This window comes from Alosa alosa, chromosome 10, assembly GCF_017589495.1.
Source record: "Alosa alosa isolate M-15738 ecotype Scorff River chromosome 10, AALO_Geno_1.1, whole genome shotgun sequence".
Taxonomy (NCBI): Eukaryota; Metazoa; Chordata; class Actinopteri; order Clupeiformes; family Clupeidae; genus Alosa; species Alosa alosa.
Genome location: NC_063198.1, coordinates 27846620 through 27863881, shown reverse-complemented (window position 1 = coordinate 27863881; position 17262 = coordinate 27846620). Strand labels below are relative to the sequence as shown.

General features: G+C 42.7%; 1 protein-coding gene across 1 annotated transcript in view; it reads right to left on the bottom strand.

Annotated features, from left to right (window-relative positions):
* Nucleotides 1–16609, bottom strand: part of necab3 (N-terminal EF-hand calcium binding protein 3) — a 28393-nt gene extending 11784 nt beyond the window's left edge. Inside the window, exons 1-5 of the mRNA XM_048255959.1 lie at nucleotides 16067–16609; nucleotides 10470–10494; nucleotides 4345–4453; nucleotides 1037–1062; nucleotides 667–764 (exon numbers count right to left, since the gene is read on the bottom strand). Of these exons, the coding sequence (XP_048111916.1) occupies nucleotides 667–764; nucleotides 1037–1062; nucleotides 4345–4453; nucleotides 10470–10494; nucleotides 16067–16189 (381 nt within the window). The 5' untranslated portion in view covers nucleotides 16190–16609. The remainder of the gene's footprint in view (nucleotides 1–666; nucleotides 765–1036; nucleotides 1063–4344; nucleotides 4454–10469; nucleotides 10495–16066) is intronic.
* Between the last annotated feature and the right edge of the window lie 653 nt (nucleotides 16610–17262).

Sequence of the window (17262 nt, the reverse complement as noted above, 5' to 3'; positions counted from 1 at the left end):
GAATGCAAAAAAGCCTGGCTAAAATATTCTGGGCAGAATGTGTGTGTGTGTGTGTGTGTGTGTGTGTGTGTCCGCGCGCTTAAATCATCAGTAATGTTGAAGGAGTGAATGTCTCCATCTGTGTAATGGACCTTCTCAGGCATACACTCTTTGGCGTGCTCTCTCACACAAAACACACACACACACACACACACACACACACACACACACACACACACACACACACACACACACACAGGGTAAGTCATTCGAGGGCAACATTACATTTCCGGTACACTGCGCATGGGCTACTGGGATCCTTAGTCAGCTGCCTGCTGGCGTGCGAAGCCAAACCTCTCATTAAGTGAGCTGCCATGTCCTGATGCACACACACAGACTTCTCTTACATCACACACACACACACACACACACACACACACACACACACACACTCTCACACACACACACACACACACACACACACACACACACACACACACACACACACACACACACACACAACACACACACACACACACAGCAGGAGCCTCACCTTTACAGTAGATGACCTACACTGTTTACTGGAAAACCAACACAAAGATGCTCTTGGCAGTGCACGGGCAGTACAATATACTGACTGTCACTCTTGTATTGGATGGGTTGCAGTGTGTGCAGGGGAAGGTGTACCTCTTTAGTCTTGTCCATTGCACTCAAAATGGCGACGTTCAGCTTCTCCAGTGCTGAGAGAACGTTCAAGTACTCCCCCAGGTGCTGGGAGAAGTACTCTACAAACACAGAATTGTACACAACACAAACAGACTTAATGCATGAAAAAAAGACAATCTTACCGGTAAGTACTTTAAAATGACAATGTTCAATGGCCTCCAAACGCAAGAATGACTGGAGTCGTTTTCTTTGAAAGGATTGTTATTTTGGTATAATTTGAATGCTTGGATGAATACACACAAAATCAACACCGGCTTTTACAATTCACACAGAACATTCTATTTATTGGAAATATAAATTCTGACACCAAGAGTGTCGTACTGACTCCTACCTGATAGCTTGTCTGTATCAAGGTTGCTGAAATGGACAGAAAAGGAGAGAAAAGGAAGGAGTGAAAGTGAGAGAGAGAGAGAGAGAGAGAGAGAGAGAGAGAGAGAGAGAGAAAGAGAGATGGTAAAAGTTAATTTAATTGCACATGATTAAACGCTCTGAAGTGTGTCTATTAAACTGCAGGGATTACTCTGTAGCTTTCTACAGGCTGTGTCTAAATTCAATTTAGATTTGTAGAAAACTACAGGACATGTGTCAAAACATAATTTAGCATCAAGAGTAACAAGTAATAATAGACGCATGTTATATACAATTGAATCAGGTTTTCTATTGATATAATATCTCAAATAAATCTCAATCTTATACCCAAAGTTATACTCTGGACAACCGCCTCTATACTGAAGGCTACACACACAGAAATGGCACGTCAACTTTAATGAACTCTTCCTTTTCTCAGAAACTCAAGTGGAATCATTTGCAACAGTGCACCTCAATCAGGCTGACAATAGAGGTGACAACAATTAAAGTGCTTGAACAATTTATTATTCAGAACTTGTTTCAACAGTTTACAGTTCTCTCTTCATAAATTAAAAACCTTTTAGACCAAAACAGAAATGAAAGTGGTCCTGTGTAATGGCTTGTGTAATTACAATACACATACTGCATCCTTTTAAAAATGTCCTCCCATTTTGCATCTTTGTTTTGCATAAAGCATTAATTCACATACCAGCTGACTATGAAATGGACTGTTAACCACCAGGTCTGACCATCCCTGCCTCCGCTGTTATCACCATATTGTAAAGTGCCAGGGACTTGCATGCTTCCTTGTTTGTGTATGATGTAAGCCTGCCCCCATAATTCTGTTTATACATCTAGTGAGAATGTTACTGACGTTAAAGATCCATTTTGGAATGTATCTGTGTTCCCCTTTTCATGTTAATGTCAGCATGTATTTCTTTTAGCAAGCAAGAGTCAGTGTGCCATGTGCTGGTGTAGTTCTCGTTGTATGCATGTCTTTCAGCACCATTGCCCACTGTGGCCCCTCCCATCCTACCATTCTCTTAGCCTGGCTCCGCCCTCCTAGGATGCTCAGTTTTCATTTTGCTCAGTTACATTACTATATAATCTCATGGCATGCTAATCTATAATGCTCAGTTTTCATTTTCCTTCAGTACGTCGTGGGATTTTGGTATATTCACGGGTGATCTGCAGGTCCAATCAGCGAACAGAGGGAGTGGCTGAGAACGATGACGTTGAGGTTGTGCGCTAGTTTCAGCATGACATACGTCACAACCAAACGTTAGCGATTGGTTATGGCAGATCAAGAGTGGCTCTGGGCAGATCCAATAGTTTTAAACTTCAACAAAGTACCTGCCTTCAAGGAACGCTTGGCAATGGAAAGTGGCCAGATTCTCTGTACATTATGAAATGTACGAGAGTCTGGTAGGAAAAGGCTACCATTCTCTATTAGTCTGACAGAATGATAATGTACATTGATTAACAGCAAGTTGCCAAAAGGCAGCTTAACTCCTCTGCAATCACAACAATATATTGAAGAGGCAGTCCATGATAAGGAATCAGTTTCACAGTAAGGTTGATAATATTCAACACCCAATCAAATTTCACCTGAAGGGCATGTATGATTGGCCAGGACTGTCCATGGCTCATTCCGAGTCACCATAGTTGCTTCCTATTTAAAGATTCAGGAGACAAACAGTGTTTTTCCTGAGGGCAAATGCTGAACAGACAATTTAGAGCTCTGAGCAGACATTAGCAGGATTAGTCGAGAAGTGTTTGGGAATTGCAGATAGCTCCTTTAAATATCCTCTCTGGAATGCAGTGAGACCACAGCAACAGCAATATTTCAGCTTTGTCTCTCGCCGAAACCTGTCACTTTGGGCTTGTTTTGACATGCCTTGAAATGCCCCCTTTGGCGACAGAAACCCCTCCAGGCCGCAGACACTCCAAGCAATGACGATAACAATGATCATCTCAAATAAGCTCCAGCAAAAGCAAGAAGCAAGTTGTGCTTGGGACGAATGGTGGTTGTCCTGCCTACAGGCAAGTGAGCTAGCTGGCTAACTTAAATAATGTAGAGAGGCCCACTGCAGCTGCTGGATCTAAACCCCTAATGAGGATGCGGGGTGGGAGGCAGAGTTTCTGGCACCACACTGCAGAAAGCTGAGCTGTCCAGACCTCGAGTCCAGTACTCGGGGACACTAATTTAACTGTGCCACTGAAGTTAGTAATTAGCAGGGGACTGATTAGGTTGATGGGAGCCTCTGGCTCCTGTGAGCATGCCATGAGATTATATAGTAATATATAATATATATACTCTTTTGATAGCCTGGGTGTTCCCATGCTGCCTTGCGCGCGATTTCATTCACGCTGCTAAGGCAGCCTGGAGACCATGGAGCAAATTTTCGCCTGAGATAGGGAACCAATCACAGAACAGGGGGGAAAGCAAGACGATGATGAGCTATGCACAGACGCATTTGATAGACATCCGTGGCACCCAATAAACGGATCTGGGCATTTTTTTCAAATACGAAAAAAATGAACGTTTGGTTCCCAGACCACGTCTCATTAAGAAGTGGTGGCACTAGCCAGGCTACTCTTTTGATCCCGTGAGGGAAATTTGGTCTCTGCATTTATCCCAATCAGTGAATTAGTGAAACACACACAGTACACAGTGTACACACAGTGAGGTGAAGCACACACTAATCCCGGCGCAGTGAGCTGCCTGCATCAACAGCGGCGCTCGGGGAGCAGTGAGGGGTTAGGTGCCTTGCTCAAGGGAACTTCAGCCGTGCCTAATGGTCGGGGTTCAAACCGGGGTTCGAACCCTCCGGTTACAGGTCCGAAGTGCTAACCAGTAGGCCACGGCTGCCCCCAAATTGGGGGATTCCAGATTGGGAAGTGTGGTGAGAGTTTGGAGAAGAAGAATGATTTAAACCAGAAACATCAAACTTGAAAATGCCTGCTTTCCATTTTTTTGTAATATGAAAACCAATGCAGAGCTTTGTCCAAGTTCACACAGATCTTACCCTTTATTCGACTGGTTTAATCTTGGTTCTATCTGTATTTCTAGTGTTTCTTTCATATGAGAAAATGTGAACAAAAATGTGTGTGTGTGTGTGTGTGTGTGTGTGTGTGTGTGTGTGTGTGTGTGTGTGTGTGTGTGTGTGTCTGTGTGTCTGTGTCTGTGTGTGTGTGCCATCAACACTTTGTTCTGATTCTGAGGCCTCACACAAACATGAAAGCAGAACTATGTTGAGGCAGAAAATGGATGAAGGATGAGACACATACTTGCTCTTTCTCCCATCTATGGAGTAGAAAAGCTCCTGCAGCTCGTCAGTAGTTAGGATCCCATCAGAGAAGTAGGCCTTGAACTCCTCAAAGGAGAGCTTGCCATCATCTGGAAAAAAGATAAGGGAGGTCAGAGGAGACACACACACACACACACACACACACACACACACACCTCAAACACACACACACACACAAACACACACACACACACACACACACACACACACACACACACACACTCACACTCTATACACACACTCTCTCTCTCTCTCTCTCTCTCTCTCTCTCTCACACACACACACACACACACACACCAGTGTTTCCCATACATTGACTTATCTGTGGCGGCCCACCACAATATCAACATTGACTTAGCATCATAACCACGCTGCGCTAATTAGTTAAAAACTGTTGCATTCAAGTTAATTCTGCAAACCTACCACCACAAATTAAGTTTAATTCTGTGGGAAACACTGCACACACACACAAATCATGACAGCTAATACTGTTGAGTGATATGGCTCAGAGAATCTGGCACAACAATCCAGCCACACGATGCAGGAGCATTTCCTGCAGGTGAACAGTGGAGAGGACAGTGTGGGAGTGTGGTGGCACTGCCTGTCTATATGAAAACTGATGGCGATCATCGAGGCTATTACCAGGATGCTCGACGCACAGGGCAACAAAGCGCACCAGTGGCTCAGCAGTCCTACGCTGTCACTCAAGCTGTGCCCACACTCTGATCGGCACGTGATGGATGTCGCCCCATATGAGCAGGGCCACGTGAAGAGACTCGCTGAGAAACTGCAGTGCCCTTGGCTCACAGAGCCTGCACAGCTTGCGCGGGGTCTTCAGCCACCTGTCCAGGCGCCCCGGTGCTTGAGGAACAGATGATCCACCGGGGACTATTACGTCTGAATCACATCCAAGCACTTGATGGATGTCCGAGGAGTCTAATCTGCTGATGAGTGATGTTTGGCCATCCTGGTCACCCTGATTCCAGGACTGAGGCTCAGGATGCCCCAAGGTCTGAATAGGTTCCTCCCATAGACTGTATATATATATATATTGGTATACAGTATATATATATATATATATAGACTGTATATATATATATATATATATATACAGTCTATGGTTACAGTCTATGGTTTAAAGAGGCTGGGCACAGCAAGGCTGCACAACGGCACAGTCAAGCAGATGCTCTGTGTATTAGATCAGCAGTGATTTATGAGATAATAACTAGTTGCTTTGACACTCCAAGCTGGGCAGGGAAAACACTATTAAATAAAACGCTAAGCTTCAGAATAAGTGAGTGTGGGGATGGTTTTACTTCCAATGCTTATTTTCTATAGCTATTTTACTCAAGTAGCCTTGAAAAACTATCATTATTATTATTATTATTATTATTATGTAAGAGAGGGAGAGAATGTTTGAGGGTAAATATATAACTGTACTGTATATGACTGCATGGGTAGCAGGAAGCTATGGGACTGTCTGATGGGGTTTCATAAAAATTACACTTCTTTGATTAACTCAGTACGGTGTCATAAGCGCTTTCAGTGAAGCCATTTGCCATATATTTGTCAAGCAGCTCATTTCTGATCTCCATTTAGCCTCACTGATCGGTGGCATTCGGATGACAGCATGTTCTTGCTATTTGGGCCGATATAAAAGGTGAAAAAGTCTGGTGAATCATCCAGGACCAGGCTTTCTCCACCCGGGCAGTCAAATTCAAATCGTGCAGGAGGATGAGGGACAATGGCCATACTGCTACGCATCTGAGCAGAGTCCAAAAACCCAGACCCAGCTCAATTATTTCAAGGGCAGATTTCATGGCCATCTGGTGTGCAGTGCTCTGCATCTGCTCAGAATCCATAATACAATGGAACACATCCTCAGACGTGTGAAAGTCTCAGCCAATGTCACTCGACAGAAAGTAGCAAGAAAGTATGAATGCTTTTATTTTTTGAAGGGACCAAAATGTGGTGTCAAAAGCTATCATCATCCAATCCAATATTACTTCAGGGACAAATATTGCAGGCAGGGAAGTCTACTTTTCTACTTTTATGCCTATCAGGATACATACTGAGGACTGTGAAGACACATAATTCACCAGCTTGATACTGTAGTGCACAGTATGTTTTATGAGCAGTCTGATGTATAGGTGTTACAAACTCCTTTGAGACTGCAGCCGTGCAGCAATGTTCAGCATCTCACCTGACAGTTCTAGGTTAGAAACACTGTGAAAATGCACCATGATAGAGAAGCCCAGGGAGAAAGAAAGACACCCAGAAAAAAAAAGAAACAGCTAAAGAGACATAAAGAAAAAGATGGCACATGGCCAAACTCATGCATTATTGCTAGGAGATAAGAGATGCTGCGCTTTAGTGCTCCTGCAAATACACAGATACAGCACTCAGCAGGCGTCCATAGTGGGCAGGTGGGGCGCTCTGGGGCTCCGTGCCGCTGCCTGGGATGAGGGAGCTCCTGCGAGCAGGTTCAGCATCCTGGTGCCTCCCAGGCAGCGCCGTCCTCTCTTATCTGGCTGAGGCATCCTGTTTGTCCTCTAAACAGAGACGCTGCCTGTCCCCTAGGAGCATTTGCTTTCATTAATACTTGCATGTCTCTTTAGCTAGTGTGTATAGAACGTCCGTATGAGGTCAGTTCATAACAGCATGTTATAAACAATTACACTGCTGTTGGTGTTGTGTTTTTTGTTGTTGTTGATACAACATGTGATATGTGGAAGCCAAAAGTAGTAAATGCACTCAACAGCTGCATCAACCCGTTTTTGGCAATACATTAAAAATGTGTGTTGGGCTATGCTATATTTCGTGAGGGATTTATTTACTCAACCTTCAGGTGGATTAAGAGAGGATGCCCTGAATGTCCAGTGTGGTTCAGATCAATAGCCCTCCTGTACCCTACAAACTGACCAGGAAGTGGAAGGGTCATTGGAAATGGTACATTGGAAAACAAAGGTGATGGAAGCTATAGTTATCGAGTTTGCAGACCCTCATTTGTCCAAATCAATATAGGGGTCAGGTCCCAATGTAGTGTCACGCAAGGTAAGCGCAGGGCCCTTATTTGCCGAACGCATCAGCCGACCGAAACCAGAATGGAGAAGCTGAAAAAGCCTCGCCTCAAATCCCGGCCCATCCATTATTAAGATGACTTCAATCCTGCTGCCACGTGCAATCCTGTGTCCCGCGGACTCCTCTCGCTGTCAGCTCTGCGCTCGTTTGCACTCTCCCCCCTTTTTCATCAGCCTCCGCTAAAACGTAATCCCTTCCTGTCCTTCCATGGCCCCTTCTCTCTCTCTCTCTCTCTCTCTCTCTCTCTCTCTCCCTCCCTCTCTCTCCCCTATTCCCTTTCTCATATTTTCAGCACATGTGCCTGTACCTGCTCTCTCCTTCTCCCAGTGTCCTCATGTTTACCACCACCAGCCCACCCTCCTTCTCAGCTTTCTTCTCCTTGTTCCTCTCTATTCTTACCCTATTGCCTGCATCCTCCATCTCAGCCTTTCATCTCTCTCCTCCATGTCCCCAGGCAACCCCCCTTAGCCATCCTCCTCATACTTTCCTCTCTCCAGCCTGCTCTCCTCGGCGGTCCCCTCCTGCCCTCCATCACGAGGTTTTCTCCTGTAATCTCTGTTTTTTACCTCCCTGCCTTGCTACCCCCCTTTCCAGACAGACTCCATCTTGCGCTCTGCTCTGCGACCAGCAGTCAAGTCCCATTAGCACTTGTGTTCCAAACGGTCTGTGTTTGCCAGAATCGCAGTGGAAGTGGTGGAAAAAATAGGTGGAGAACTGTGATTTGAAAATTCACAAGATTCAGAAGCAAACAAATGTTAAGCAAAGCCAAGGAGAGATCAAAAAGAATCTGAATCAGAAACAGAGTTGTTGATCCAGAATATTGTTTCTAATTCCCATGTCAATTCTTTACATTCTCTAAGCCAGTCTCTCCCTCTCCCACTCCCTCCCTCTCTCTTTCTCCCTCATACTCTCTCTCCCTCTCTCTTTCTCCCTCATACTCTCTGTCTCCCTCTCTCAGTCATGGTGACAGCTCCTGTATTTTTGGAAATGCCCTCTGAGCGCTAGCAGGAGCTGACATGGCTTTGGCTTGACATGCGGTGTGTCATCTGATTGGCCACTACTGCCGGGCTAGGACTGACCTTCTTTCTGGCGAACACTCCGTTACGCAACACCAGCTGGGGGTGACTGGGTGAAGCCCTCGAGGAGCCCGTCTCAGAGGAGAGGACTTGACGAGAGAGAGAGAGAGAGAGAGAGAGAGAGAGAGAGAGAGAGAGAGAGAGAGAGAGAGAGAGAGAGCACAGCGTAGGGCGCCCACCATTTCGGATCGTGGCGCTCCACTGTTGCAGCCAAAATGACTGTGTGGCAATGGCACACTCCTACATAGGAATGCGTGGGCTCATTATGAAGGTGAAGCCACTGTCTTGCCACATGGTTTCACATCAGTGGCACTGTGACAGATTTGCATAATGTAGCCTTAGCCCCCATGAAGTCTTCTTACATTTCAAGATTAAGTGTGCAAGCCTCACACACACACACACACACACACGCACACATGCACACACGCACGCACACACACACACACACACACACACACACACACACACACACACACACACACGTCACATACTCCCCCACCACCACCACCACCACCACCAAGGAATCTGAAGGGCTTGCTTCAAATAAAGCCAACATGAATTTTCACAGTGGACCTTTTAAAGCAGATGCATTCTGAGGCTACAGTATGTGAAGGTCTGTCAGTCTCTCAGTCCCTCTCCCAGTTGCACCACACAGAGTTACTGGATCCTTCTGGGAGGCTTTTCACTTTTCAGGTTTTATAACATATCACCACCACCCCCACCCCCCACACACACACACGCACACGCACAGTACCGCTGGGCAAAACAATCTCACATGGGAAACAGCTACAACAGCTCCAGACAGAAAGTGCATTGACGGCAATATAAACCATAAACTTCAGAATTTCCTTGCCTCTCTTTTCTCCCCCCGATGCTCTACTTAGCGACTGTGCTCCACTTTTCCCGCTCTGACTGACGTATAGACTACATCTCTCCAGTGCTGCCCAAATTTCGTCTGATCTGATCGGTAGCCCATGCATACAGCCCTGGAACACATTCAGGATTCATTAATATACTATGACCACTGGCAATGACGCACGCTCCCGCAGAATTGCTTGTTACACATCACAGCCCTTGAAATCAGTCAGCATGAGAAAGAGATGCAGAACGATAATTTCCATTTAGAGTGAGTGATTGTGACCTCCGCAAGGACACAATCAGCCCTGCCACGACTGTCCACTCAGCCCTGATTGGCCTGGACAACACATCATTTTCTCTGCCAATCTGCCATTTGTTTTACATAAGAGTGGTGAAAAGTATAGTTTCACTGCATATAGCTACACCAAAGATTCAGACACAACACACAACAACATTTGGATGACGAACATGTGAAGTCAGAGAGACACAGCAGCTGTGGTGTGTGTGTGTGTGTGTGTGTGTGTGTGTGTTAATTTGCAAGGCACCCATCATGTACGTAGTGACACAGCATCTTACATTGTTACTCCTGTCAACTAAATCCTGTGAAAGTGGGTCATGATTTGTTCTCTGAGAATCCCTGGGGACATGTGCTGTGTTTATACTGAAGCATTTGGAGCAATAAGATGCCTGCAAGGCAGACCAGCAACTTATCGAAGTGGCAGTCAATAAATTAGCCTGATTGGATTGATTTCCAACACCTTAAATGAACACCTTTCAGGAACACTCTGAGCATATGGAACATAACAGGGGAAGAATAACACCTAAAATAAAACCTTTCTGTTCCAATGAACCGCCCACACTCATTCTTTGCCTTTTGAGCATCATGTCCTGGTGGCATTCTGAACAGTACTATGTGAACGTGACATTCAAAAAAACACAACTTCTGAAAGAAGGACACTTGTTGTTAGTGGGAAAACTAAACAATGAACTGTTCCTGTCAGGCAAAATGCTAATGCATTGTGCTTTTGACAATAAAATAGCTTTCCACAAGCCATAACAAACAAATAAAGAAATGTGTAAATGTGCTCACCATTTTTATCGGCACGCCGAAAGATCTGAAAGAAAAAGGAAGGTAAAAACTGTCAACATCTTCATCTTAATGCCAGACTGGGTCAGCACTGCTCATTGGCTTATAGACCCTTTCAAGAGAGTTCCATTATCAGCATCATAGTTGGCCCCACAAGACTTCCTTTTGAACATTCCATATGTTATCTTAATGCAGAGGAAGTAGATTGGGGCCCAAATAGAACGTTCAAGCATTGTTTTTGTTTTTATTGTTGAAAGGGTCCATGGTAAGGCCCTCAATCTATATTGAGGATATGTAAATGAAGTATAGTCTATGTAGGCTACAGCCCATGAATATGCAGGCAATGTTAGAATGCTTTCTGTCAAATTTGAAGTTCATGACTACACTATCATCAAAATGATATTGTTTAAACCAGGGACTGAAAACAGAATGATTTTCATTTTGGTTCGTTCTGAGCAAAAACTTTATTTTTTCGTTCCCGTTCCAGTGTTCCAAGGCCTCTCCTCTAAATGGTAACCGGGTAGAACGTTAGAAGAGCGGTTAATAATGTTCCTTAAAAATGTCATTGCCGTTTTAAATAGATTTTTGGCCGGTGGCACACTACTATAGGCATTTTTCTGCCCAACAGCCTTAAAGCTTAAATCAATGCACATTAGATATCAAGGCTAACTGTTAAAAACACTGTGCCTGAACTCAGATTGATGAGATGAGATTTGAATAGGTAATTAGCCTATATAATATTAGATCTTCAAAAATGTTCAAAACTTCAGGCACAGAAAATGTCCTTGGTTTAAGCCCTGTAATCGCCTAACTTATGTGTGGTGCTATCAACTACTAAATACTAAATACTTAGAAAAGACAGTTAGATAGTGTTGGATATGAAAATCCTTTTTTATCAACTTTTTATCAAAATCCTTTTTATCAACTAAAAATCCTTTTTATCAAGCCTATTATACAGGGAGACACTAATTCCTAAAAGCTAACTAAATTCATCCTAAAAGGGGTTTGGGGAACACTGTGTCGGCAGGTTTCCAAGCCTATGGACTTTTGAATAATATTACGGAACAATAAATACCGTTATTAACCGGTTATCTAAAATTTAAAAAAAAGTGAAATTGGTTTTGTTCCTGTTTTTTGTTACGTTCATCCAAAAATGTTCCTTTCCGGTTTCTGGTTTCGTTCTTTGAACTGTTTCTAATCCCTGGTTTAAAGAAAACAACTTACGTATCAAGAAATTACCAGTATGTGATATTGCAGCACCACATACTGACCAAAAATATGCACATGTGTGCACACACAGATAAACACACACACACACACACACACACACACACACACACACACACACACACACACACATTTGAATGCTTTTATTTGGAAGATTCACAGATCCAAACATTGAAGGAAGTAAGTTACACGCTTAGGCAGGTCTGATCAAACACAGAATGCATTGTGCTATTTTCATTCTGAACTGCATGATTATGGGTAAACATGGCATCGTCGCTTCCAGATGGATAAACTACCTATTATTGCAGAAATGGAGCAGTATTTTGCAAGTTTTTTTTGCAATTGGCTTGCTTAATCCACACAGTTGCAGTCCGCGTAAGACAAGTTTGTGCACATGCCCAAGACTCCCAAAAACGAGAATGATAATTTTGCAATGAAACCCCATATTTGTGATGTTGTCAGCAAGTGGCTGATATTTCAGCAGCTTGGAGTTAAAACACACACACACACACACACACACACACACACACACACACACACACACACACACACACACACACACACACACACACACACACACACACACACACACACACACACACACACACACACACACACACACACACACACACAGTGTCTCTCTCACCATTTTACACAGATAGACAGATACTGTACAGTAATCCCTACGGCTAGAAGTAATTGTAGAGATACAAGGACAGTGAATGATTCAAGCTTGCTGTTGAGCTGTAGAGAGTGGATTCGATGTCCACAGCCATAAACGAAGGCTTGCTCTGACACCTTTTTTTTGGCACTTATGTTTAAAGAATTCTCTGGTGTGTGGTTATGACACAAATAAGCAATCAAGCAATCAAAATGTCACAATGAATCAACTTCAAAATCCAACAAAAATATATATTGACAATAGGGGGATTATTGCATCATTTTTAAATGTTGTCTGCAAAAGAAACCATCTTTTACAGTAAGCTTATGAACATAGTGGGTTGGTGATAACTTGCAGTATCTACTTGCAGTATCTACTTTCCTGTCCGAGCAAAATTGGGTCAAAAGTGACTCCTTTACTACATCTTGCTGCTGTTGGTGACCTAAGCACATCTCAAGGAAAATATCTATTTTCCTTGAAGCCTGATAGTTGGACTATACCCAATGTTTGTGATATGCGTTTAAGTGTGCTATATAAATAAATATGACTTGACTTGACTTATATCTATATATATATATATTGCATCATCAGTACGTGATATTTGCATTGGCATACTGGAAAGAGTTAATGTTGCAATATATATACTGTAATATGTAATATATATATATATATATATATATATATATATATATTGGTGGCTTTATTTTGTTGGTGGTCTACAGTCTGTAGTGGTCTACAGATGAATACAACATCTGATTTTTTTTTTTTATTATTATTTTACCAGTAGCCTATGTATAATAAATGTGTGATGCCTAAGGTTATATACATATCATGATTATGACCTTTGCTTTGCATAATATACATAAACACATTACATATACCCCCAACATTTTATTTTTTATTGGGGTTGGCTTGGTTATAGAGGCTTGGATATACAGACTTTCCTTGGGTGATAAGCCAACTCATCTAATTCATCATTAACAATGTGTTTTAAAGGTCATCCCTGCTACCCAGGGAGACATCTATTCTGATGTCACCATGGCAGGTGTTCAAACAGTAGGACACTCAGATCCCACTGACTCTATTCTGCAAGAGCAATACTGAACAACAGAGAGAGAGAGAGAGAGAGAGAGAGAGAGAGAGAGAGATCAGCCTCAAGTTTAAAAATAGATAGAAAAGCTGAGTTGTTCCATATGTCCTCTACATTACGCAAATTTGATTGAAAGGACACAACTGTGGAACATTTAACACTGTAATCCCATTGATTTAGCCTTTTTAACTTCAAACTATCCACCTATTCACAATGTGAGATCTCCTAAAGACTAAGATGATCCATCTTACAAGATAAAGATGGAGATGTAGTGAAGGGAAAACATCCATAAATGGAGTCATGATTCATCATGGTTAAACAACCTTTCTGGGGATAATCCTGAACAAGAGGACAGAACTCTGAAACAAAATGTTGCTGTTTGTCCAATTAAATTGATGACCTAAGAGTACACTATCTCTCTCCTCTTCTGCAGTGAGGGTCAGTCATCCCTTTTCATCCATCCCTAGGGCAATGAAAATCAATTATCCATTTTTAAACCTCATTTGATAGTGTTATGCTGCAGTGAATAACAATAAACCTGTGTGTCTATATCACACCCTATACTGTACGAGAAGGAGGCATTGAGAAGAAGTGATCACAAATACACTACCTGCATAATTCAGGTTCATACATTATTCCATCTACTGAGGATGTATTTCTGGAGAGAGGGGCATGAATAAGACATTGGCCAACACAAAATGACCCCATTCATCAGGCACTGGAATCAGTATAGCAATCAACCACATCCGAGGTACACAACTGTCTTTGGTTATCTCTTCAAAGGTTGAGTCATATGTTTGTAAACTGCGTTGAGCTGTCAGCCAAGAGTACGAGTTGTTCTTGTAAAACCAGCGTCTTTTGATCTTGCTACGATCAAGTATGCCATCCAACTGCCAGCAGAACCCTAAAATCTAAGATACAGTTGGTTTCCAGCATTGATTTTCCATTCTTCTCCATCAGGACCAGCTCAGCGGCCCCGAGTGGCTTTTAAATCCACATCTGTGGGGTACCGGAGCCTGGCCCAGCGTGGTGGGTGAAAATGAAACTAGAGGACAAGTGCACACTTTTCTGTGTGTGCGTGCGTGAGTGCGTTTGTGCGTCTCTGTAAGTGTGTGAGAGAGTCACTGCTGTGTGTGTGTGTGTGTGTGTGTGTGTGTGTGTGTGTGTGTGTGTGTGTGTGTGTGTGTGTGTGTGGCGTGTGTGTGTGTGTGTGTGTGTGTGTGTGTGTGTGCGTGTGTCTGTGTGTGTGTGTGTGTTTTGCATGCATGTGTGCGTGTGTATGTGTGCATACATACGTGTGTGTGTGTGTATGTGTGTTTACATGCATGTGTGCGTGTGTATGTGTGCATACGTGTGTGTGTGTGTGTGTGTGTGTGTGTGTGTGTGTGTGTGTGTGTGTGTGTGTGTGTGTGTGACTATACCCCTACTGAACAGGCTTCAACAGAGGCTCATCCCACCTCAGGTGGTATATTTCATTCTTCTGCAAAGACACTAGCCCCACACATCCCTAGGATAAATGCAGAGGCATATAGCAAGATGCACCCCCTTCAGAATGCCAAGCACTCCAAAAATCCATAATCTGAGTTATCACAAACACATTACAGTCTTTAGTAGCCACTGCCAACACAGCCAGTACAAACCAGTAACCTACAGCTGTACAGGTCTGAGACACCATGTCCTCCAGATAATACAGCAGCCCACACTAGAACGCAAATTATTGCTTCTTTTAATAACAGAGGCTCCCTGCATTATCTCTAGTGTGGGACTGTAATTCATGCCTTACACCACCTTGTGTTTCTCAATAATAGTTGAGTCTGAAGCCTAACAGCCGATATACAATAACAGTATAATCCATCACAGGGATAACTATAAAATGCAGGTATTCGAGAGAGAGATTCAAAAAAATGCATCAGCATTTTTACAATTCCAAGCGACAATAAATCTCAAAAGGATTCGCATGGTCTCTGCCTTATGCCCCATGGATTAGGCTACAGGGTGACCTCAAATTCTTGAGAGGTCACACATAAATCATCAATGCCTTGTCATTATTGATTGGCTTGCTGACACACCATCTTATATGCCATCATGTAAACAAGCAGTCCACAACTACCTTGTTAACAAACAATTCTTTTCTATTCCACCATAATTTTAGTGAGAACATGCCATCCTAAATACTGACTAAGAACGTTAATCTAAAACTCACATCAGCTCATGCAGTTGAGGGAAGATATTTGCTAAAATAGCATATTGACCAATTAAACTCAATTTAATTTATGCAACACCGCTGAACTTAATTCAACTATTTGTAAATAGGCTAATAACTTGACAATAATAAATTGATAGCTTGAACTATTGTGTCACTGTAATGTTATAATGTTTTTACGGTTAAATTGAACCGAATGTGAACAGCAAAAAAAATGCTATCATTGGGGGTATTTGCTTGTCTGAAATTGGAAACGCAGACCATTAGCTACTACAATAAATGCTACATATTCGCAATGTTTTGGTATTTGGGTAGCTGATGCTCCTGGACTGAACTGGTTATATGGCTGAGTAGCCTGCAAATGCATTAACATGTATTTAGCTGTAGATAGCCTAATCTGAGAGTCATTAGATACTTACATCGTGAAAAATGGAAAGTCCGTGTACAGGGTTTTGGGTTTGCTGCTGCTGCTGCTTGGCGAGAAGATGTTGCCGTTTCGCTGACTGGAGACACATTGTAATCATTTCCGTGCAAGCCAACATTTTTTCCCTCCAAGTGCTCTGTATTTAACACTGATAAAGATTTTTTCCCCGTTACTTCTGAAGGCTGTGTAAGTCAACTGACGCTATGATAAATAAAATGGCAAGAAGATGACAGAAAGGCAGTCAAGCTGGAACGGGTCTCTCCTTTGACTGGTGCTGATGCTGAGGAACTTTCAGCGGATGGTAACTCCACCTTCTCCTAATCTGATTGGTCGTATTTTATTTCAGCATATGCGTAGAAACCAACATATTTTAGCATTTCCCTTTTTTCATTGAGAAAATCAGCAAAATAACTTACATTTAGGGGATGGGACTTTTTCTAAATTATTAGATGTATTAGAATCCCAAAGCTGGTGATCCCAGTTGCATAAATCAATAGCCTACCATAAAGCAACTAAGTCGGCTATGCTTTGAAATCTAGTCCTTTATGAACAGAAGTAGCCTACACAGCCTACTCACTAAATGGACAGTGTAAGCTAAAATGTCATTTTTTTTTAATCACAAGCATATAACTGTAAGCCATAGGCCTATACAAAAGAAGAAGCAGTGCCCTATCGCCATCTGGTGGTGCAAAAGGTTTTTGTCTTTTTTTTGTGTGTTTTTGACAGACCAGGCAAAAGTTGTAATGAGCAAGGTTTAGTCTACCTTATATTAGCCAGTTTTTTCTCAAGTCCCTTTTGTGCATCTCTCAGATCAGAATAGAAATTCTCAAAACTACGAGTTCAATCTCCACATCATCTAGTCACTTATGCATATCATAAAAACAATGTTTGACTGTTTCAAACAATCAGCAAATGCTCCATGCAATTTAAGATATGTACAAGTGTCTGTTTTTTACATCACCTATCGCTAATTTCCCATCAGCCAAAATGCATTTTAAAGGTTCTTGTCCTTCTCTCCAAAACATTTAGGCATTAGTTCATTGCTTGAATCATTAAGCCTATTGGCTGCAAACGATTGCTGTGTGTCAAAACTTTAGTCATTTGCACCTATTAAAGTCTCAAAAAACTATCTGTGAGCTTCTGTCCTTCCCTGGGTTCAGTCATTTGAAGTGGCCTAGGGCCTGCTACTAA